The 24,510-nt window shown below is 43.7% G+C and overlaps 1 protein-coding gene across 4 annotated transcripts in view; it reads right to left on the minus strand.

Annotated features, from left to right (window-relative positions):
• Nucleotides 1–24,510, minus strand: part of CHD6 (chromodomain helicase DNA binding protein 6) — a 2,307,824-nt gene that overhangs the window by 1,248,012 nt on the left and 1,035,302 nt on the right. For all 4 annotated transcript variants that reach the window (XM_069652122.1, XM_069652123.1, XM_069652121.1 and 1 more), the window contains exon 18: nucleotides 21,728–21,907. In XM_069652122.1, the coding sequence (XP_069508223.1) occupies nucleotides 21,728–21,907 (180 nt within the window). The remainder of the gene's footprint in view (nucleotides 1–21,727; nucleotides 21,908–24,510) is intronic.

Genomic DNA, 24,510 nt, shown 5'->3' on the forward strand with positions numbered 1-24,510 from the left:
GACAAAAAGCACTGGAATGGGGGCGAACTTTGCCTCCAGTCTTGCAGTAATCTATATGGCGGACTTTGAGGAAACAAATGTTTTATCCATCCATAACCCATTCAGAGACCAAATTACAGAATGGAAGCGCTACATAGATGACATTCTATTTACCTGGGCTGGCTCTGTCGAACTAGTTAGATTTCAACAATGGCTTACTGGTAGAGACCCCAACATTCAATTTACCATGCAATATTCTTCCCGTGGTGGTGAGGGCAGGAACCCCCCACTAGGACCAACAGATCTGCAACAACTCGACCTACACGTGTCCAGAAGCCTTCGGTCCTGCCCGCAGCTGATCACACTACCGGTGAGGCATCCTCCACTCCTGCGCAGCCCCCGTGTATTTGTGTGCCTGCCTGGGCCCCTCAGAGCCCACATCGCCCCACATTGAGAAGCCCTTGATGCACAATCTTCACTACTCTCATCACGCCGACTGCCCCTCATTCAAAATGTCGGGTGTGTTGCGGCGCCACAACGAGGCACAGCCTCATGGCATTGCTAGGCAACGGGCCTAATCTCTTTGCCAAAATCCGCCGGCAGTCGGAAGAGCCGGCCAGTCGAAGCCCAGTATAAGGCCCTGTTCTGCGCCTGTTCGCGCACTGGTTGTGCGCTGGACACCACCCCTAAGCTTCCTGAACAAAATCCCCCAGAAGTAAGAACTACTACCTGCCTTCGGCCTCCTGCTGATATGATTCTAACATTGCGCATCCTGACTAAACCTGACTAACACTAGAGCCTTGTATACCGAACTCACCTCCACTCCCGCAACCACATTAAGTAGTATGGGCCGCTATTATTGTCCAATTTGCACCTACACTCGCATGTCGTGACCTAACATGGTTACATGTTGACACTTTTTGTATTCGCCTAAATACTGCTTTCTACACTCTCACAACTAGCTACGACACTGCCAACAGAGTTAATTCTATATGCTGACCTTTTACCGCCATAGTATGGTGCACCACCCATATGCTAGCAAATGTGCTCCATACTACTGTCCATATATCCTAGCTTACCTTATGCAAATTGATTTTAGCCTACCTGTGCAAATTGATTTTAGCTTGCGTTATGCAATTGATCTTAGCCTACCCACACAATTGATTCTAGCTCACCTGTGCAATTGATTTTAGCCTACCTGCGCAAATTGCGTGCCCATGTAATTGATTTAGCCTACCTACGCAAATTGATTTTAGCCTATCTGTGCAATTAATTTTAGCCTACCTGCGCAATTGTAGCCTACCTGTGCAAATTGAGTGCCTATTTAATTGATTTAGCCTACCTGCGCAAATTGATTTTAGTCTACCTGTGCCTACCTGTGAAAATTGAGTGCTTATGTCATTGATTTAGCCTACCTGCGCAAAATGATTTTAGCTTGCCTTATGCAATTGATTTTAGCCTACCCACACAATTGATTCTAGCCCACCTGTGCAATTGATCTTAGCCTACCTGCGCAAATTGGTTTTAGCCTACCTGCGCAAATTGGTTTTAGCCTACCTGCGCAAATTGGTTTTAGCCTACCTGCGCAAATTGAGTGCCCATGTCATTGATTTTAGCCTACCTGTGTAAATTGATTTTAGCCTGCCTTATGTCATTGATTTTAGCCTACCCACACAATTGATTCTAGCCCACCTGTGCAATTGATTTTAGCCTACCTGTGCAAATTGAGTGCCTATTCATTGATTTAACCTACCTGCGCAAATTGATTTTAGCTTGCCTTATGTAATTGATTTTAGCCTACCCACACAATTGATTTTAGCCTACCTGTGCAAATTGAGTGCTTACGTCAATTATTTAGCCTACCTGCGCAAATGGATTTTAGCCTACCTAGTAGGCGATAATTGAAAAGCCCACCTTGTGCTATCCTACTTCCTTAACTACCTGAATATGATCGAAAACCAGAGGACCCAGCCCACAGTACTTATACCTGGCCTCCTCGCCATAATGGCCCTTACCACTATCTTAACATGCCCTCCTCAGGACAGAAACATGAGACTTAGATCCAGACTGTCATGCCTCTATGAACCAAAAAATATTAACTTAAATAACCGTACAGCGATGTCCAATCCTAATAAATGGAATCTCACTCATACTGCTACTACTCCTAAAAATGTTGCCAGCCTTAATAAACCAATGGCTAAACCTCCCTCTAACTCTACAACTAATAGCACACTGACTATCTGGATCACTTATCAATGCCAGAACTCTGGTGGCCCATGCCACTGAAATTGCTAACACCCTACACAACGGGAATCTGGACCTACTCGCCATAACTGAAACCTGGCTTAATGAGGCAGCAGGACCAACCCTTATGGTGGCAGTACCTGACGGTTACCAGATACTTAGAGTAGACAGGCCTAATTCCAGAGGAGGCGGCCTAGCCATTATCTCCAAAAGTCACCTATCTATCAGACTTGCCACCTCACCTCCTTGCTCATCATGTGAGGTACTTACGGCTAAACAACTTCTATCTAACAATCGCACGTTAACTATCTACCTTTGTATACAGACCTCCTGGACCACTCGGAACCTTCGAGGAGGACCTAACTAACCTCATAGCCAACAACACTAAAGACCACTCACATACTCTTATACTGGGGGACTTTAATCTTGGCTTTAACGACATGACAATAAACATGCCCAAACTATAGCTGCTCTTCTTAATGATCAGGGACTCGTACAAAAAGTACTATCCCCTACCCATAGCAAAGGTAGGACCCTTGATTGGGTGGCCGAACTAAACTGGAACATTACCATTACTGATATTGCCCCGCAACCGTGGACTGATCACCAATTAATCACTTTCTCTGCCACGCTTGACTTCCTCAGCCCCAAAATCATTGATATGGCACCCCCAACTAGAAGTAAAAAGGATATTACAGCAAAATAATTATTGCCGCACCTCCTTCCTTCCGTCAACAACCTTAAAAACGCAGACCCTAAACTACTAGTAGAGGTTGTCAATAATGCAATGACTAAGGCCTTGGACACTATTGCTCCAGTCAAACTGCGCAACGGCACACAGAAATCTCACCTCAATTTAAAGAATTAAGATTACAAAAAAGAAAGTTGCAAACCATCTGGCGTCACTCCCCTACTAACGCCAACAAGACTAAACTAGCGGACCACTCCAAACACTACAAAAAAGAAATAATCAACACTAAAAAAAATATATTCAATGAGAGAATTGCGAAAGCTAAGTCCAACACCAAGGAACTCTTCACCATCCTTCGTGAAATGGAATCCCCTACTCCTCCGGCAGACAATGTCCCAAAGGACAAGCCATGGTGTACTGCAATTCAAAATGCCTTCTCAAATAAAATTACATCGCTCCAACTGAAAATATCTAACAAAAAGGCCTCTCTGCCCCCATCTGAGCAGCAACCTTCCCAACACACTGGGAACACTACAATATTACCAATTAGATTTAATAAGATCTCTATCCTTGAGACAGAGAAAGTCATACTCTCCTTAAAACCAAATCAAATTGCAAGGGCGACAGCTGCCCTGCCCAAATCATGAAGGACACAGCTAGAGACTTGGCCCCATTCATCTCTAAGCTTATCAACGCCTCCTTTAAAACTAACACTGTGCCTAATAATCTGAAAGAATCCTGGGTCCTCCCCCTGCTTAAAAAACAAACGTTAGACCTCACTATCCCCACCAATTATAGACCTATTACCACTGTCCCCTTTCTACTCAAAATTATTGACAGAGTACCCTACATTCAAATTCAGGAATACTTAGAAGCTAATCAACTACTCTATCACGACAATCTGGCTTCCACCCTCTCCACGGCACGGAAACAGCCCTTCTAGACCTCGAGACCCAAATTGACGAGTTGAAGGATAATGGGAAAACACCTATGCTTATTCTCCTGGATCTCTCTGCAGCCTTCGACCTAGTGGATCATGCAATTTTATGCAACCACCTTAGGTCGGCAGCCCACTTTTCATGGGAGGCCATAGCCTGGGTCCAATCCTTCTTGGGCACCCGAACAATGCGAGTCTTTTCCCCATCAGCTTCCGCTGACCCAATTCAAATATCAAGTGGAGTACCACAAGGATCCTGCGTCTCACCCACTATGTTTTTACTAAGCCTTTGTTTGATAAGTTGGACAGACTGGGTATCACCTACACAAACTACGCAGATGATACCCAGATCCTTATTACCCTTTCAGGCAACTTCTCTGAGGACACAGCCTTAGTAAATAGGTTATACCTCCTCATTCAGGCATGGATGGCATCTCATAGCCTCTGCTTGAACGACGATAAAACAGATACTAATCCTAAGCTCTGAAAGTAACATTAAAAAACCTGGCCCTAGCTATACTTTCTTTAATATCGACAATAACCTCATCAAGGTGATGCCTGCGGTCAAGACACTAGGCTTCTATCTTGACTCTACCCTCACGCTTAAAAACAAGTTAACTCACTTGCATCCACAACAGCCTACACCTGCAAGCTTATCCAAGCATGTAGACCATTCCTCTCTACTTCGAGCTGCATTACCCTGGCCAATGCCCTTGTGTTGTCTAGACTATTCTAATGCCCTGTACTCTGGTGCCAATAAATATATCACAGATAAAATCCAAAGAATGCAGAATAATGCTCTAAGAGCAGCTCTGAACATCCCCCTTAGAGAGCATAGCTCTAACTCTAGAAGGGAGGTCCACTGGTTAAAAATAACTGACAGGATCCTCTTGAAAACAGTCTCTATCACTTATAAATGTCTGAATAACTTAGCACCACCATACCTTGCAGAAAGGATAAACAGGAGATCTACAACCCATCCGTTTAGAGCGTCCAATGCCCACACTCTAGAGATCCCTAGATTTAAACAATCAACAGCCGGTGGAACTAGCTTCCCAGTCATAGCTGCACAAACTTGGAACACGCTCCTGCCTGACCTCAGAAAGGAACAACCATACCCTAAATTTAGACTCAATGTACTTAAATGGCTACGAACAAATGACCTATAACCTGCCTTCTGTCTGTACCCTGCACTACTACGGCCTCTGCATTTGACACTGAATGTACCCACCCTACTGTAACCGGAAGTAGCAGCAAATACATATTACCTGTAAGTACGTGTATTTATGTGACACACTCTGTAACCAACCAAGTTATCTTGCCCTACTGTGCCCAGCTACCCAAGGGTTTGGCGCGCATTACTAAATAAATAAACAAACAGCAACCAAGAGGTCAATTTTTTAGACCTAGAAATCCAACATAACAATGGTACTGTCAAATGTAATTTATTCAGAAAACCCAGCGATAGGAATACTCTTACACTTCCTCAGCGACCACCCTAAACACACACGCGAAAACCTACTATACGGATCAATAACTCTGCATTAGGAGGAACTGTACAGAGACCTAAGACTTCTATGAGCATGCCTCTGACTTAGACAATAGACTCTTGGAGAGAGGTTACCCGCGCCACATCATCTCTGGATCCAAAAAACAAGCAAGGTTTAGCAACAGAGAAGCCATACTCACTGGTGAAAGAATACAACACAGGGTTGAAAATGAATCTAGAACTACCTGTGTTATCGCACACAGACTCCATGCTTCCCAAATCTGCAACATACTGTCTAAACATTGGGCTCTCACAAGACTGAGTCTACCCGATGAACCTCTACCTCGTACAGTCTATAAACGGGCAAAGAATTTGAAAGAACCATCTAATGCATTCTAAATTCGTACCACCACCACCGAGATCTGGTCTTTGGAATTTGAGAACCACAGTAGGCAATTTCCCCTGTGGCAACTGCACTGTATGCAGATTTACTAAAAAAATCAAAGACTTTCCTATCGGAGACCGAGTTTGAACACTACATAACCTTACCAATTGCAAGACCAAGCAAGCCGTCTATATAATAGAATGCCCTTGTGGCCTGCGTTATGTAGGCCAAACCCTTAGACCCATCCATTTACGTATCTGTGAACACAGATCAAGAATAAGATGTCAAAAATTAGGTGCCCCTCTGGTTAACCACTACATAGAAGCCCTCCATACGGCTGATGGCATACTATGGTGGATTGTAGACACAGTGAGTAACTCTGCCAACACTACCAAATGCCTACTCACTAAGGAATCACGCTGGATCCATAGGATGGATTCTTTCAATACTGGTCTAAACAATGAATTCCTAGTCCCAATGTGAAGCCTTAACCGTGTGACAACCAGGACCCATTGTTGCCACAATCGGAGAGCCGGGACCCTGCCAGTAACATTCCACTTACTACGGTCCGGTCTCACCAATCCCCTGACCTCGCTACCTCTCCTTACCAGTCTAGTGTGCCTCGCACTACTATTGTCCTAGTGGTAACATGTCAATATATACCAAACTTCAGTTCAGTTTAAAGGGTAAACTGACCACACTAATATCTCAAGCGAGAATTCTGCAACATAAGTATGGTAAATTTTCATGTAAGCATATTCTTATCTTCTACCAGCAAAAGGTACTCCCTATTATTACTTATGGGTGTGAGGCTTGGTTGCCTTTGGAGGCTTGTTATTGGAATAAACTTGAGGCAAAATTCTGGAAGAAAGTCTTGAATCTTCCAAATTCTAGTCCAACAGCACTGCTTCGCTTTGAGTTGGGAATTTTATCAGTAAACATACATGCATCGTGGAAGAGATGCTGTTTATTTAGGAAATGTGTGTTAGGCCTGTCAAGTAATGGTATACTTAAGATCCTGGCAGATTATCTATTACGCTCGGTACAATTGTTTCCATCCAGTTGGAGAGCGGCTGTCATGTCTGATTTGACGGAAGCAAACATCTCATTAGATATTTTACTAACCAATCCTATTAAAGCCAAAACTAAATTATACCAACTTGATTGGAATCTAACCCAACAAGATTGTTTAAATTAAAAGATTTTGATAGATCTCTGTTTGGGCATAAAAAATTCCGCCAAACCACTGATTATCTACTGAAATGTCCCTCTCATAAACTCAGAAATCAAATACTGAGATTCCGCCTGAATCTATGGCCGACCAAACAAATTTTGTTAAGGAGGGGCATCATTAAGCCAGATGCTTCATTCTGCCGATTCTGTAATGATGGATTAGTTAAAGAAAATTTGAAACATTTATTAATAGAATGCGTGGCTTTAAAAATGCAGAGAAAAGATATTATTGATAAATTAACAAGGCACCACTGCATAAGACGTTCTAATGATGAACTATGGAATGAGCTATTTGCGACCCCAAAGATCACAGTAAGAATAGCCACTATTCAATTCCTAAATAAGCTTCTATGTCCCAAATGTCCAAGTAACCAACTGGCTTGAAAAAATGGAAGAATTGGGAAAGAACAGGGTAATTTTTTCTTTTTTAATATACATTGATAATGCGATCATATCTGTCTCTACTGTGGTGTTTTTAACTTTTAATTATTTAATTTTTGATCTGTAAGATCAATTATGTTAATCATATGTGATACTGTATGATTTTTTATGTGTTTATTTGGTATATTTTGATTACTTGTATTGTATATGTTCCTGTATAAAATCATGTTTTGTTTTGAAAGGTTAATCTAATTAGCCAACCAAATAAAAAAAAAAAAATAAAAAAAAAATACCAAACTTCAGTAGGTTACCACCCTTATATATCCACTAGATCAGCTTCTTTTTGATTCCCCACAGGAATCAAGTACTATCCTTTCTGACTAGTGGCATCTGTACATATTACGCTAGGTACTTCAAGTCCACACAGCTCTATGCCAGAATATCGGGCACCAATAGCCCACTCTTTAACCAGCAACATATATCAGTCCATCTGACAAGGGGCACTGTATGACAATCCAAGCCCTACCGTAGTTGCTATACTGTTTGCTCCTTACATCACAGGGTAGCTCCATTATTTTCACGACCATTAGGTCCAGTGCACATGCATAAACTCAGTGACACTGATCGGACGCATTTCACAGAGCGCATCTGGATTCTCCAGTGCATTTTGCACTAGCCACTTCGGGCTTGTTTGCCCCTTCCAGATAGCACATAATATATTTACCTTTAATTAATTTAAGGTTCGCTCCATCGGCCCGTTTGCAACTGTGACGGGCCGCGCGTATGTTTCCATGACTACCAACCCAGCCGCTTTCAACAGGCATCCGACTGCGCATGCTCCACTCCAAGCAGCTTTTCTATGCTCACAGGAGAGGATGCCCACAGACTACGGATACAGCTCCTGTTCCAGCAGCTCCACTCCTTTGACAGACTATACCTGGCCTTACAGCGAGATCCTTACTGTAAGCCCCCATATATATACTGGGTCCATACATATACCCAGTGCAACGTATAACTATTGGAGATACTTAGCAATATGGCCCCCCACTTTGAGCAAACAGACCTAATGTGTCTGCTGTTCTCTTTTGTCTTACCTAGCGCACGGGACTTCTTTACATGTGGAGATTCTGCATGAAGTTAACAGAACTCCACAGCGCACACAGCAGCACTTTTCCTATGCGTAGACCCTCCGCCCACGTTCAAGTCACACTCCATGTATCAAGATCCGGATCTTCCAGAGGTAAGAACCGACAAATATGCTACAAATAGTACCTTGACTATTTCTTTTACAAAAATAGCCTTTCCTCACCAAAACTACATTTAAAAGCTGTGCTACGCAGTAGCAAGAGTCTGTCTGTATTCCCGGGGTTTAACTACCCCTCCCATACTGACTGGATGCATTATTTTTACATCCACAGGCAGCTTTAACCATTACCTGCCGTGGAATCTACCCTGGGGCAAGTCACATTTCCCAGGAACCACCAGTACTAGTCCTACTATGAGACTACTGCAGTTACTTTATTAAAATAAGAAGTAGTGCACAGCATGGCCACAGCATAGGAAATCTGCGGTTCTGGAACCAAGATTACACCTCCCTAATAACCCTGTTTGAAACCTCAGGGTGAGTATTGAGGTGACATATCTTTTTTATAAATAAAACCTTGTAGCTCATGTCTAGGCCTTCCCAAAAGGAAACACTAACTACAGCTGCGTACTTCAATGCACTACTGATATTTCCTTGTATCTGCTTTTTCTTCTTGCCTTCCCCCTCTTTCCCCTCCCCTCCTTTAGGAGACTGAGGTACCCGTTTTTGCCCGGAAGAAGGCTGAACTCTAATGCCGCCAATTCCGGCCAGCCGAAACGTGTTACAGCGCTTCACCTAACCACATTTATTCCCTTTTTTTGTGTTCTGTTTATTAGACTGTGGTTAACTACTTTAGGAAGCTCTTTTATGACTATTTTGCAACACAGGCAAACACGTTGGCAGACTTGGCAAGTTTATCACAACCAGATATGATCAGAATCTGATCATACACATACTCTACCTTATAACCACCTATGCAACCAACCAACATGAATTAATTCTAACCAATGAGGCAAAGAGTTGGTGCATATCAGTGGTAGATAAACATATCTAACTACTCTCTGAACTCTTTGTATTGTTCTCACTACAAAAACATTTCATGTGATTTTCTTAATGTTGTTTTGTTCAGCAATGTTTTTATTCTTTCTCAATCTTTTCTAAATATTCACCTCAAATACATTTTTTTGCATATCTATTAATGCTTGAAACAATTTTTATGTTGATGATAAATACTTAGAATTCTAAAGACACACCTGTATTTTCTTCTGTTTCCTCCTTTTGATGACTTTTTTTGAGCATTGGCACTGGTCTTTCCTAAACCTCCATTACTAACCCCTCCAAATAACTTGGTGAATACATGTGGATTTTCCCTTTTCTCTGTTTGAATACTGTTTATTGTCCCCCAAATCCACATTAGCAAATCAGGACAACCCTATTCTTTGTGTATCAGATCTTTGTGAACAGCAGGTGTAGTATCTGGTTTTAACCAGTTTTCAAATACCTTGGTTCTTAAAGCAGTGGAAAAAGCCAACGCATGCTCCCTCTGGGGACCTCTATCCAGGATGTCGGAGTTCATTCTCCTCAAAGATAGGTCAATGAATCTGGTGATGTCATCACTCCTTTCCCTGGCACAACTCCCTCCCCCCTATGTGGCCAGGGGACAGCAGCCACTACCTGATCCTGACCCCAGCGGTGGCAATATGAGGGAGCACCACTTGGGGGGGTAACCCTCTGGAAAATTACATGACATCATTGGTGAAAGTCACATGCCCTCCATTCCTTTCTAGGGATGTTTCCTCCATTCCACGTGCCTTAATGGCATATTTTAACCCTCTCCCTCCACCTCTTGCTAGGTCTACATTAAATACTCTCAAACAGCCTCCAAAAGAACAGTGTGCTAACAAATGGGACGAGGAAGAGACAGGGACAAGTAATGATAATTCCCATTGAGGGCCAGTATCAACTTCCTCAACGTCATCCAAGAAACAGCAATGGAACAATACAGATGAAGAACGGTAAACCAACGCTACTGTCTAGACGTGGTAGAATATGTCATCATGCCAGGAAGTTTAAAGCAACATCCGCTACAGCTGATGGAGACAAGGAGAGGAGAGAACTGCAGCCGCTGGGTTGCACCGCGACCTGTGACAACACCAAGAAGCACTCTAAAAGTGAAGAAAAACAAAGATGTTCCCAGTCTCACTGCACCAAGAAATTATAATTAGTTGTTTGTGCGAAGAAAAGCCTGACACGTGTTTCAAGCTGTGTACAGCTTTTCATCAGAGGCTTAGGTTGCAGCAATAAGTACTCCACATTTAAAGTAGGACAATGCCAGATACAGTTCTCAAAATGCCTCGCAGTTGCGGAAAGCTCAATGACCGTGTGTTTCAGTCTTGTCGTGCAATGGTAACACAAGTAGACTGAAACACACGGTCATTGAGCTTTCCGCAACTGCGAGGCATTTTGAGAACTGTAACCGGCATTGTCCTACTTTAAATGTGGAGTTCTTATTGCTGCAACCTAAGCCTCTGATGAAAAGCTGTACACAGCTTGAAACACGTGTCAGGCTTTTCTTCGCACAAACAATAAAGGCTTCTCTTTGCACAAACAACTAATTATAATTTCTTGGCGCAGTGAGACTGGGAACATCTTTGTTTTTCTTCAACTATTCCTGTGGATGTGTATTGGCAGTACACCCACACCGCCCAGATACCCGCAGCCTTGATGTTTATTTTTTTAATCACTGTATAAGCGCTGTGGACTCGTGACTTTTTCTGCCATAACTTCACACTAAAAGTGGACCACACCGTGGGAGATGGTGCGGTAGCGAGCCCAAGCATGGGAGAGAGAACCCCAGGTGCAGACGGTTCGCCGCCCAAGAACGGAAGGCAGCGGATCAGCGGACCGTAGAAAGATGCATGCCAAGAACACAGCGGTTATTGGGTCACACGTAAAGCTATCCAGCTGAAGAATCCCAGAGCGAAGGAACACGATAAGCAACCGTTAAGCCCATGGAAAGTAGATGGGTTACCGGGTTGGATGCACACATATGCTGCTCTGTGGATATAACACTGATTACAGGGAACCAAAGCAAGGGAACGCAAAGAGCAACCGGAAAGCCCAGACAAAGGAGATGGGTTACTGTGTTGCCTGACAGAGTGTACCGCATTTGTGAACTAAACTACAAATGTGTTATTCAACCCATATCTCAAGGGTGAATGCAACATAAAGGGAAGTGCTCACGAAAAAGGGGCAAAGAATCCTTTGATGAAAAAGGAAGCGAATATTGAAAAGAGCTGTGTGAAACAAGACTGGATATGCCAGAGGTGGGATAATGTAATTTCATGGTTAATAGGAAAAGTCAAAGCATAAAGTACTGGCAGGAGATTGTACCAGGTGAACCTTAAGTGTGTGAACTGCTGTTAATCTGGAAAAGAGAATCTCAAGGAAGATCCATGCCCTTGAGATTGGTAACTGATGTAAAATTGCCAGAAGAGCAGGGCAGGGGAAGATACCCTGTCCCCTGAGAGCCTGGGATCCACATTTAAATACCAAAAAGTCAAAAGGAGAATCCCTAGGAAGTTGTATGCCCTTAGGATTTGAATCACATTAAAGGTGAAGAGAAAACCTGAGGAAGGGAGCTGTTTCCCCATGCACTGGGAACACACCAAGAGGACAGAGTGATCCTCTTGGCTTCTGAGGGACTTGACTATTCTTTATATGAACTTTACCCAACGGTCCAGGGAATCCCTTGAACTGTGAACATTGTCCATTTGATACCTTTCTGTTGGATTTGAACTTTTCTGTGGGATTGAGCACTTTTGCAAATCAGAGACAATACCCTTTTCACCATAGCGTTAGTTTTTAGAGTGTGAAGGCTAGAATAGCACTACGGACACAGGACATTTATTGCACTGGACATCCTGATAAAGGACTGAGCCATTTGTTGTGGTCGAGGTAGGGAATTGCCTCCTAGAATAGGGATAGTGAGGCATTTTCCAAGCCCCATTTTTTTCAATAAACGTTCATAACAAAATCGATGAGGCCTCTGTGTCCGTGTCTCATTCCCGGCTCCTCAAAATCCCCCCTGGTCTGCCCAAGCCTAGATACTCTGTGACCATGACCATAACTGACCTATAGGAAGAGTCAGCACAAGGGTCAGCCCATCCAACAGAATCTGCAGTGGCAGAATCTGTTTCTGGCGAGCTGTCCAAGCTACTAGCATCTCTCAGAGTGTCCTTAAGTTTTGGATTCCTCTGAAATTAATTCTTTAAGAGCATTAGGGATGCCGAAACACAAACCAAAAGGCACATCTCCCTATTCCTCATCCTCAAAAATGTTCGCCATGGACCTGAAGAAGTTTGTCCTTGGTAAAGGCTTGAAAGCCTTTGAAGAATCTTTCAAAGACTTCCAGGTCGTCTATGGCTTTGAAGGCGCTGGGGGTGTCTACTTTGACGGCAACACTGGCCTCAACTGACCTGGTGCCCGCACTTTCATCAAAAATCGAGCAGATTTACTACCCGGGCTCTTAGGCGTGCAAGTAGTGGTCTCTGAAGACGCCCTGCCAGCCTTACTAAGCAATGTGGTGTCCAAAGCCTAATTGGGTACCTATGAAGGAGCAGTTGGAGCCGCCTGCTTAAACACATCCAGACGAAGAATCTCAGAGTCAGCTCAAGATGCCAACTTGCTGGAAAAGCTAATCTGTTTTCTGTCAGGTGAGTCTGTCAAAGACTATCGTGAATGATGGTGATGTTTCTTTATGCAAGGAAGACAAGGATGCGTGACGAGATCTAGAGCGCTTATGTTTGGAACACTTCTTAACAGGGGAAATCTCACTTGATTTTGGCTCATGACCTCCTTTTCGGAAGGGGTTGATGAAGGAGATTTAGAAAGGGACCCATCTGCGGCGAGCATCCCCTTCCTCTCCCTCAAGGTCTTCGCAGTCATCGACTGACAGGAACCGCAGTCGTCGACTTTATGGTCAACTCCCAAACACCAAAGGTAGATCTGATGTGGGTCTGTAATGGACATTTAGCTCCACAGTCGGAACACCTTTTAAAACCAGTTTTTGGTGTAGACATAGCCGAAAACCTTTGAAACACTGGAAAACGCAGTGAAAAATCGCTGAGGCGATGACCCTTCCAAAGCGTGCTGAACATAAGGAAAAACGGAACAAAGTCAATGGGCATACCAGCATCGACAACACAGCAGAGTACAGGACGGAGGCAGTCAAGGGTCATGAGTCGACAACACCCGCTACTATGGGAAAACATTTCTGAAGCTGCAAACAGAATTACGAATATATCAAACATGAGGAATATGTGGGAGAACACAATCCATTAGAAATGACAGTGCTGGAGGCATCTCCTTGTCCACACTCGTACCGCTAGGAAACAAAGCAAGCGCTGGGGCTTGCAGAGTTGTAAACTGTGCCGGAGACGTCAACGGTGCTGAAACCAAGGTGTGCTGTTAAGCGGCAAGCGTATGAGGTTGTGAGCCACCATAGCTGCGCTGGGGCTGCTGACATCCTGAGTTGTTAATCCAGGTTTTGTTTAAAAACCACTGTGCCTTTGGCAGTACCCCACTGCGAAACGCCTCTGTTTTGCATCGCTTGTTTCCTGAGCAGAATTGGTGCCAGGATCCCCACTAACCGACCGCTCGATTGGAGTGGCCAGGTGCCATTGTTGCAGAAGCAACTGGTGTGGTGGGCTGCTGGAGCCAACGTTGCCGGCAGAGGCCAGCAAGAAAAGGAAAGTACGCCGGCGGGGACTGAGGAGAGTATTACTGCGGGGGATCCGGCAAGTACTGGTGAGGGACACAGAGCTCACTGGGACCTGGGCGCTCGTGTGCCCGCACTGTAACGTGGCAACGTTGCGCCGGGGACCGGAGCATGCAGCACAGATTGCTAAGCCAGTGGAGACAGTGTTGGGTGTCGGAAGAGGTCAGGACCCAGCTTGCACGGTACAAGTGCAGCAGAGGTCTGCTTAATTGACCGCTGATGGCTGGCTGGCCCAACGATAACTTTGGGCAGTAAATGAAAATGCTGGTCCAGGCGCTATTGAAATGGAGCTCTCTATCAACATCTATAAGAAGGCTGCAGCACTTTCTTGGGGGTAGAGATCTGTCCTTGGGGTGCAGCGAGCATGACAGCGTAGTGGCACTGTCATCTTTGTAAGCAGAGCCCCCACCTGTGGTCCCCTGCTGACATTTGGGGGGCATATTGCACAGGGGATTTCTTCTGGCCACAAGGACCCTACTGGAAATAACACAGGCGGTGCACTCTTTCGACAGGACACGGTTGTGGGTGCTCTGGATGTTGCCCCACAGGGGGGCAAATAAGCATGTTGGCTCCTTGGTTGTGGATCCCTCAACTGCACGAATGTCAGTAGCAGCAGGCACTAACGGGGGAGGGGGGACGGGGCAATGGGATGGCCACCTGAGTCAGTTATACGTGACGCCATGTTCAAGGATAAAGGCAGGAAAGCTGAACTCCAGAGTAAGATGGAAGAGTATACAGTAAGTGGCCTTCTGCCTTCCATAGCTACCACCCTGGCGAAAATAAGTATGGGGGTGGAGGCGCAAGACTCGCAGATCTCCCTTATGGACATCAGGGGGGAGCCATAGGAGAGTCCAGACCCTCCATCAAGAAAAAAATTGATGACTCTTATCGGAAGTGTCCTTTCTCCGGCATGATTTTCAGAAGCTCGCTTCAAGAGTGAGAGAGGCAGAACAGTGCATTTCAGTCTGAGGATGCGCTTATACACATGGAGAAGCAACTTGTGGCAATCTGCCAGAAACGTACTCACCTGGAATAGAGCGGAAAACAGCGAGGGGAAGTCATGCTGCAACAACCTTTGCATCCTCGGAAGGCCGGAAAAAGAGGAAAGGCCATACATGGAGCTCTTCCTGGAGCAGTGTCTCACGGATATGTTTGCTCCATAGAAGCTCTCTGAATTCTTTTCTATAGAAAGAGCCTACAGAATCCAGACAGGTCGTCCCACTGCACGCTCTTCTGCAAGTGCCAAGGGCCACTGCCCCCATCACCTACAATGGCAACCAGATAGGGTTCTTTCCGGATTACACCATGGAGGTTCAGAAGGCCAGACAATCCTTTGACACAAATTTATGGGTATCCGCACTGTTAATGTTATTGTATTGGAGTATATTGGACTGTTTTGGACGTTGATAGATACTCATCTAAAATGGTGGACGGTATCAGACATCGACCGCTGTAATGTGCAGCACCACGGCGGTCAGACAACCTTGAATCTATGAATGTAGGCTGTACGCGGCAACACGATCTCCCTTGATTCAGTTCGATGCTGAAAGGCAGGTAAGCAGGAACACAGCGAATTTAGTCACGGTCCCTGAAGGGGATACCATGTAGTTTATCTGATTAGATTGGAGCCCTTAACTAATCAAGATCGTTGCAGTTTCTTTATTCTTTCGATGTACCCTTGTCTCAGCATTTGACTGACATCAACGCACAAATGATTAATGGATATGAGATTGCAACTATATGAATAATGATGGGATTGCGCAATTTACAAATAGTGAATATTTTCAGTCGCAACAGCGCAGTGACACACAGGTAATTACACATTTCTTGTTGTTTGAATGTTACATCATAGAGAAATTATTGCACATTGGGAAGATATAGAATCTCACTCAAAATCGTCTTTTTGGCAGGTGTTTTTTTTTAATGACCTTTTGGGAATAAGTACATTGGTAAGTTCAGGGTCGTTGCTATAACTAGAGTTATCAAATTACACGACTAGACTAATGGATTCTAACATTGTGCACATATGTGAACAAACATTTACATTCTATTATAGTGACTTATGTGAATCTGCAATCGACAGAGGTAATTACAATTTATTTTTAATCAAGAGGCATATGTGATGTGACACACGGCCCAAATGACCATACACATACATATGTTTATTTTTGTCATGCCTGCCAGGTCCTCCCATGCTCGTGCTCAGCACCCTACACGTACAGCCCAGAGATCAGCCAGACCATTTTATACTCGGTGGCGACTCTGGGGGAAGCTTCCTGGCAAACGCCTTCATTCCCGCTAATACCTTGTCAGACTTCCTTACCTTCTGCCTTTTGCGAACCGACAGACATTCCATATCATGCATACCGCGCATACCATTTACCAATACCAATTGCATTCCACAGGTATGCGCGAGTATCACATGACTGGACGTCATCGCGCTACTCACACGCTCTCAGCAGCTGACTCGCGCTACTCCCGCATTCTCATCAGCTGACTCGCATTTAAACAGAAGCCTCCCGCGAATCAGCGCTTCTGATCGTTGTTCTTTGATCTTCGTTCCGGAGCTCGGTATTCTACCTTGCTTCTAAGCATTTTCCAAACTGCTCTTTCCTTTGCTACCAGCCGGACCCGCGCTGCTATTTTCGGCATTTTCCTGAACTGCTCTTTCCTTTACTGCCAGCCGGATCCGCGCTGCTATACACGGCAGTTTCCAGACTGCTTTTCCTTTGCAATCAGCCGGACCCGCGTTGCTAGTCTCGGCAAGAACTCCAGCTATCCTGACGCCGCGGTCCTCTGGGTCCTCGCAGCAACACCCTGCGGTTCATACTGCTATCTTCAGCTGGTTATTCTATTCTCCACGTCTGGATTTCAGATACTCCAATTCCTCCTTTTCCTTATCCAGTTATGCTGTACCCACAGGGGGGGGGGGGTGATTTATAGGTGAGAACTGAGTCCTGTTCCTTCCCATCTCAAACCTCCCTTAAAGGGCTCTGCCAGTCCCAACCTATCCTGGACCTTCCTGTTCTAGGATTACCTTTTCCATCCGGACCTCCATCCAATTCAATCTACTTTTCTACAAGGATAGTCCACTGAACTTTATGGACGCTATCCGGTGTGCACCAACCCGTCACTAGTGCGGCCCTCGTTCCGTTCGGGTTAGTTACCTTACTAACTTCCCTTTTTCCCTTCGTTGGTTTTTATTTTCGGATGTGTATTCCTGGAACTCAGTCTTCAGTCCACACAAACTGCAGGTTAGTGTATCCTTAATCTAACCCATACATAGTAATTAGATCATGTGACTAAAACTCCTTATCCTTTATCCAGCAGACTGGTGGTATCCGTCCCATATCTGGCCCTTTCCACTAATTACTCTCTCAGGCTGTTTTTTTTTTATCAATAGTCTGAGAGTGGCATTGGTTGGAAGGTTTTCAAATCATCAAACTCATCTCCTTAGAAGTCACCCGGAATAGCCAATTGTGAGAAGCCCTCCGGGAACTCAACTTGTATCTTTTTTTGTACACCTGAGTATCCTTTTTTGTGTTCTGCTAGCGTTCTAAAATCTGTGTTTGTAACAATTTTATTATGATTCAAGCCCGACTAATTGGCTGTTTATATTACTTTTGTTTCTCCCCTCCCTCATTGTTTCTCTTTTCTATCCCTCTTTCGAACATGTATGTTTTGTATCATTGCATTCTACCTAATGTAAATTGTTTTTTGTTCATGGATTTATATTGTCAATGGACTGTTACATATGGGAATCATGTCTTGTGACACTCCTTGTTGAACATTGCGTTTTTTGCCTTTGAAGTTCGTAATAATGTTCAAGATTGTTACCAATGAATTCCCTAACTATAAGATACTAATTGTCTCAGCCTCAGAAGAAGAGACAAGTCTCGAAACACGTGTCAGGCTGATCTTCGAATGAATTAAAAGAATGTGCATATGTGCACAAAACTTATTTTGTGTGGCGCAGTGTGATTGTATAATTTCATAAATTCATCGTTTGTTTTATATCTGTGTTTCCTATTTTAAAGATAGCGGATATTCAAGTTTTCACAAAGTAGTTAAACGTATACCGAAACAGGACTATGTAGAAGTTGAAGGATTGTATGCCATTTTTAACCACTGAGGCACATTTTTCCTTATATGCACTGTCTTTAAGGAGACAGCCATTTTCCAAGTGCTGGTTAGATGCGCAGGCTAAGTTATAAACCAATGAAAGAGAAAGATAACGTATGCAATGATGCAATGGATACATATCAATCTACATACATTTTCACACAGAGACACATCATTCCCAGAGGCTCCACATATGGCCTTATCTTAAGATGGAGACAATATAAAGCAGCACTACACATTGAGCATTACTCTCCCTGCTAAATGAAGCAAGTAAAGGATGAACGCTGTTAAGTGCTAGAAAAGCTTGTTTGTTTATTTATAATGCGCACCAAACCCGAAGGTATCGGGGCGCAGAGATAAGAATATTTTCAGCTTACAGAGTTACAAATGCAATACAGAATACAGTGTAAAGTACAGTTAGATGGTAATGACAGGCAAAGAAATTAAACAGTGCAAGTGTTACACAATATAAAAGTTACCAAGTACAAGGTCATGGGTGACAGTATATCACAGTAGTAAGGTGGCTATAATAAGAGGGGTAAGCTACATATACAAAAAGTCAGGGAAGATCCGAGGGGGTCAAGCTAGTGTTAATGACAATTTTCTTTGAACCAGTTGATAAGGTTAAGTCTGAAGTTTGGTATCCCCTTAGAGAGGGGGAGGGAGGAGTTCCAGAGTTGGGCCGTTTTGACTGGGAAACTGTTGCCGCCAACTTTCGTCATTTTGAAAGTGGGGATTGTCAGGCAGTTAGTGTAGGCATCAGTGGTGGGTTCGAGAGTAGGTTTTATGTCGATTCTGTCTATTGAGTAACGGGGTGCCATGTTGTTTAGACACTTGACGGTTAGTGAAGCAGTTTTTAGCTTGATTTTATCGATGGTGGAAAGCCAGTTAGATTCCCTCCTTACCGCTGAGATATGTACTTTTTTGGCTATTCCTAGAGCTGCTCTCCAGGCGTTGTTTTGCAAGGTTTGAATTTTCCTGGTGATGTATTTACTGGAGCCAAGGTATAGGGCATTACAGTAGTCCTATTTGGACAAAACAGTGCTTTAGCCAATGTGGTACAGCTACTTGTTGAGAGGAAGGGTCTGGCCGATCTAATCAGCCTACATGTGTAAACTGTGGAAGATGCCATTGCATTCACCTGTTTTGCCAATGTACGGCTAGAATCCAGGTAAAAACCAAAAGTTTTTACCTCCTTGGAGACCTTGATCGTGTTGCTGTCTATGTCAAAGGAGGTGTATTTGTGACCAAATGTATTGATATTAGTTGTGGTCCCCAGAATAATGAGTTCTGTTTTGTCATCATTCAGGCATAGACCATGGAGTTATATCACACAGAAACGGTTTGTTGGAGAATGATGCAAAGATGATACATTACTTTGTTGTATAGCTGTTTTTTTAACATATATGTTCACAGGATGTCCCTGTTAAGGCTGACCCTATTCCTGTATGGCAACTGGTGTTTATTCTCCCGGGATTGTTTCGAAGACACAGCTGTTGAATTCTGCATGGTCAGTTCTGCATTGATAAATCCACACTTATTAAAAATCAGAATAGGTCAAGAAAAGCAGGAAATAGTTTTCTGAGATTCTATTTGAATTATATTGTTTCTCTATCTTATTCCGTAAGGCATAAGCTGCTCCTGGATTTGTTCTCTTGATTTTAATGATCAGGTAGCACGATTATTGTCTTGGGGAGTTGACCTTTTTTCTGACAAAGGTGTTGTACTAAAACTCTGCATGCGCAGAGTACAACAGCTTTGAAAACTAAAAATCACTTGGTGATGAAAAGCGTAAAATGTGTTTGTTGCCAATGTTTTTAATTTTGTTTCTTTTTACTCATAAGTGTCCTTGTTCTTCTTTTCTGGACATCTTTCAGGCATGAGACAGCTCACGTGTGGTGGGGTCGACCGGTTTCAACGATCTAGCGATTGGGATCGTCTTCTTCAGGACCAATAACTTAATTAGAATCGAGTGATTTTTAGTTTCCAAAGCTGTTGTACTATGCGCATGCAGAGTTTTAGTACACCTTTGTCAATGAAAAGATCAACTCCCCAAGACAATAATCGTGCTAGCTGGTCATTAAAATCAAGAGAACAAATCCAGGAGCAGCTTATGCCTTCCGGAATAAGATAGAGAAACAATATAATTCAAATAGAATCTCAGAAAACTATTTTCTTGACCTATTCTGATTTTAATAAGTGTGGATTTAGCAATGCATAACTGACCATGGAGAATTCAACAGCTCTGTCTTCAAAACAATCCCGGTAGAATAAACACCAGTCACCATACAGGGATAGGGTCAGCCTTAACAGGGACATCCTGTAAACATATATGTATAAAAAAACAGCTATCCAACAAACAATGAATATATCATCTTTACATCATTCTCCAACAAACCGTTTGTGTGATATAATGTAATTCCTTAATGGCTGGAAAGTAACTAGGACATATTGGTCCAAATCAAAAAAGCCCTTGGTGTGCTTCTATAGACCATGGAGTGCCATCCATGCCTGGATGATGAGGTATATTCTATTCACCAAGGCCGAATCCTTTTCATAATCCCCTCTAAGTGGTATGAGAATCTGGGTGTCATCTGCATAGTTAATGTAGGTGACACCCAGACAGTCCAGATCATCAAAAAGGGGCTTGGTAAAAATATTATACATGGTGGGGGAAACGCAAGACCCCTGAGGAACTCGACAGGTGATGGGAATAGGGTCTGCTGCTGCTGTGGCAGAGAAGACTCTCATTGTTCTACTGCTTAAGAATGATTTGATCCAAGCTATAGCTTGTTGCGAGAAATGAGCTGCTGAATCTAGATGGTTATAGAGGACCTTGTGGTCAACCAGGTCAAACGCTGCTGAGAGATCTATAAGGAGTAGTAGGGCAGATTTGCCTCTGTCCCTCAACTCATCTACCTGGGCTTTAAGGTCATGTTGTGGCCTGAATCCTGATTGCCGGATGCCAAGAAGTTGGTTCTGCTCAACGAATTTCTGAATTTGTAAGTAAGCCACCCGGTCTAATATCTTTAGGAGGAATGGCACTTTTGTTATGGGCCTGTAATTCGTCGGTATGGAGGGGTCAAGCGTTTGTTTCTTGAGTAGTGTAAGGACCCAAGATTCCTTGAGGTTATTTGGGATAGTGCCTGAAGTAAATGATGCATTGATGAGCTTAGAAATAAACGGTGCTAGGTCTCTGGCTGCGTGTTTTATGATTTGGGCAGGACGTTTATCTCTGCGACAGTTCGATGGTTTAAGCGAGAGGATGATTTTTTCAACCTAAAAAGGGGGGGGGCCTGAGCGTGCAGAAGCCGAGGGGATCCAAACTGTGCCCAAGGGGTTACATCCATTGGCGGAGCTCCCGCTGAAAAAGAAAAAAAAAGTCAAATCTACTTTCGCTTACCTTTGCAAAAGTAGACCCATTGCCCTCTGACTGAATGGTGATCGTCTGAGTCCTCCTCTGCAGGATCTGATCAATATCCTCCTCACAGAACTTTGACCCTTCATCTTCCTCATCCATTAAAGCTCCATAGGCACCTTTTCGCAACAAATCTTCAACTTCTAGCTTTGAAAGTTGCTGCACCTGTAAAAAGGGTGTATTAACCTGCATTAATAAAAGTCCTTTCACAGAAGACAACATTGGAGAGGTCCATGCTAAAAGTTATTATACATTCATTTAATTCTAGGAATATTTCAATAAAACCAAGCCACAGCAACAAAATGAATGCAAAATCAGCCTTTAAACCCATTTCATATGCCTCGTTTGTTTTGGAACCTATGCAGTAACCCTTGATTTTTCCTAAATAGAATAGTATGCTTTTTAATAACCCTAAAAACCTGAAGTATGGAAATCTGTAGCACTATTTTCTTAACAAATGGCTCACAGCGCATGCTCCCATTGTCGCAGCCAGTTTCAAGTTTAAATGGTGCCACAACATTTACTGGTTAGCATGCAGGACCATCCTCCCAGATATCATCCAGTACATTCAGTGATGACCGTCTGTTGTCTGCATGGGTACAGGAAGCCATCCTTTCGTTGCCCCTATGGGAGAAGATCAAACATCATAGCAGTCTTGGACATGAGCGAGTGGAAAGTATGAATCTCGTCAGGAGGAGAATCCCCGATGGGTAGATCATCAGGTTCACCATCCGATCCGAAGGAATGAGATAATCAAACTCATCAGATGTAGTAGTAGAAGCACCACCCTGAGAAGTGTCATCTTCGGTCTTCAATTTGGAGGGCTCAACAGGAGGGCAAGGAGCCAATGAAGAGCGAAGACTGCAGCGTCTAGGAGGAGCGGGGGGAGCAGGCAACTCGCACGGTGCTGGACGGACCAACGGTAACATGCTGCAAATTAGATGCAATAGTCTGTATCATAGACATAATGTCCTGTAAAGAAGAGTGGGCCTATCGTTGACTGGGGGCAGGTGTAGGTTGCAGAACACCAGCAGAAGGGGTGGGGTAGTTGAGGTTGCAGAGTCTGAAATGGTTTCAGATGTGCAGATTGCTTGGACTACAGGACATACCCAGTCATCTGGAAATATACCTTCCGGACCATCAAATCGGTATTTATCATATGCTCAAGGATTTCCTCAGGGGGGCACTTGGGAAGGGTCCGGAACAGCAGGAAGAACAAAAGGAGTGAGCGTAAACGAGGTCATTTTCTCTTGCGAGAGCCGGCAGAATTGTGTGTGGCTAATGAAGTGGTAACTGTTGTCGACAGAGGTTTTTTTGGTCATTAACAAGATGGATATCTTGGTCATAGACGGTACAGTGGACCAAGTCTTCATCGACGGAGGTGCTGATGAAAAATCGGAGGGACCTCGATGCGCGAGGGATCATGGGTACAGTGGACGTCACACTAGGGATAGAATTACAGACACGCCCTGTCGACGTCCCTTTTCGAACTTTGAAAACTTCATGTGCAATACTCAGCAGCTTCCACTACAGGTAGGCTTACGCAAAGCATGTGATTACAAGCAGGTCCACATGCCTCAGAAATAACAGATATAAGAGGAGGGATATTTTAAAGTAAACCCCTTTAATTGTATAAAAACAAACAAAAAAATAGCATGGTCCCTCACAAGTAGCACATTTCTCCAAGACCAAGAACAAATTCGACCAGGAAAATCTCTATGCAATGTTATGAGATGCAAAACCTGCCAAAACTTCAGCTGTAACAACTCCACAGACCCAAACATTGTAGATACAAGGGACATACAATTACAAATTATCCAATGTGCTTTACCTCATCCAATGCAAGAAATGTCCACAAGAAAAGTATGTTGGTGAGACTTGCAAGGAACGTGAAAAAATTAACCTGCATTAACACAACATCTTGAACGACTAAACAGAAACACCAGTTGGTCAACACTTCCCACAGGATGGGATACACTGCAGGACCCATCAATGATGGTATTGACATGTGGCTTCTTCCTCCTGTTCAAGTCCACATGTATACTTCTTAGGCAAGGGTGTATTGAGACACCTGAACTTCAGAGGCATTTTCTTACTTCCATGACCACTGGCCCACCCAGGCTAATTCTTAAACCCCTTCTGTTCTTCTCCCCACCTGGCTCCCACCGCACCGTGAGACCAACTCTCCCGTAACTCTCTGGATGTTATCTGCATTCACCAACACATATTTCACTCCCTCAAAAGACAAAGGGAAAGGGTCCCTTATCAACCATTAGGTCAACTCCCTACACTGTTTAAACTTTGACAGCGTGTAGGTGGACAGGTCCTGGAAAATGACATTTTTACAGTCAACATGTTCAATTGTCATTCAATATCTTACAACAATCAGAACCTAGATTTTATCAGAGAAATAGTGCAAGAACACCATCACTCCTTGTAGGTCTTTCCCAACCCTCTCTGACCTCTATGTGTCCTGTCCAGGGTAATCTGCACCACTCCCTTATATGTTTAAAGATAAAAATCAACAATTTGCTGAACAATCTCCTCAACATCTTTTGCTGTATCTCCATCTTTCTTGCAGATTCCAAACATTAAAAAAGTAGAATACATCTTCCTTTGCAATTCTCAATATCATCCCGTTTCAGGCGCAACTCTGGTCCCAGTTTGGAAATCCTGACAACATCTGAAGAAATCAGGCTCACTACAAGGCTATCTAATCTGTGTTTGAGCTCATCCAATTTAAGCCCAATTTATTATCGCACACCTCT

Source organism: Ambystoma mexicanum, chromosome 3p, assembly GCF_040938575.1.
Source record: "Ambystoma mexicanum isolate Mex_15411 chromosome 3p, UKY_AmexF1_1, whole genome shotgun sequence".
Lineage (NCBI taxonomy): Eukaryota > Metazoa > Chordata > Amphibia > Caudata > Ambystomatidae > Ambystoma > Ambystoma mexicanum.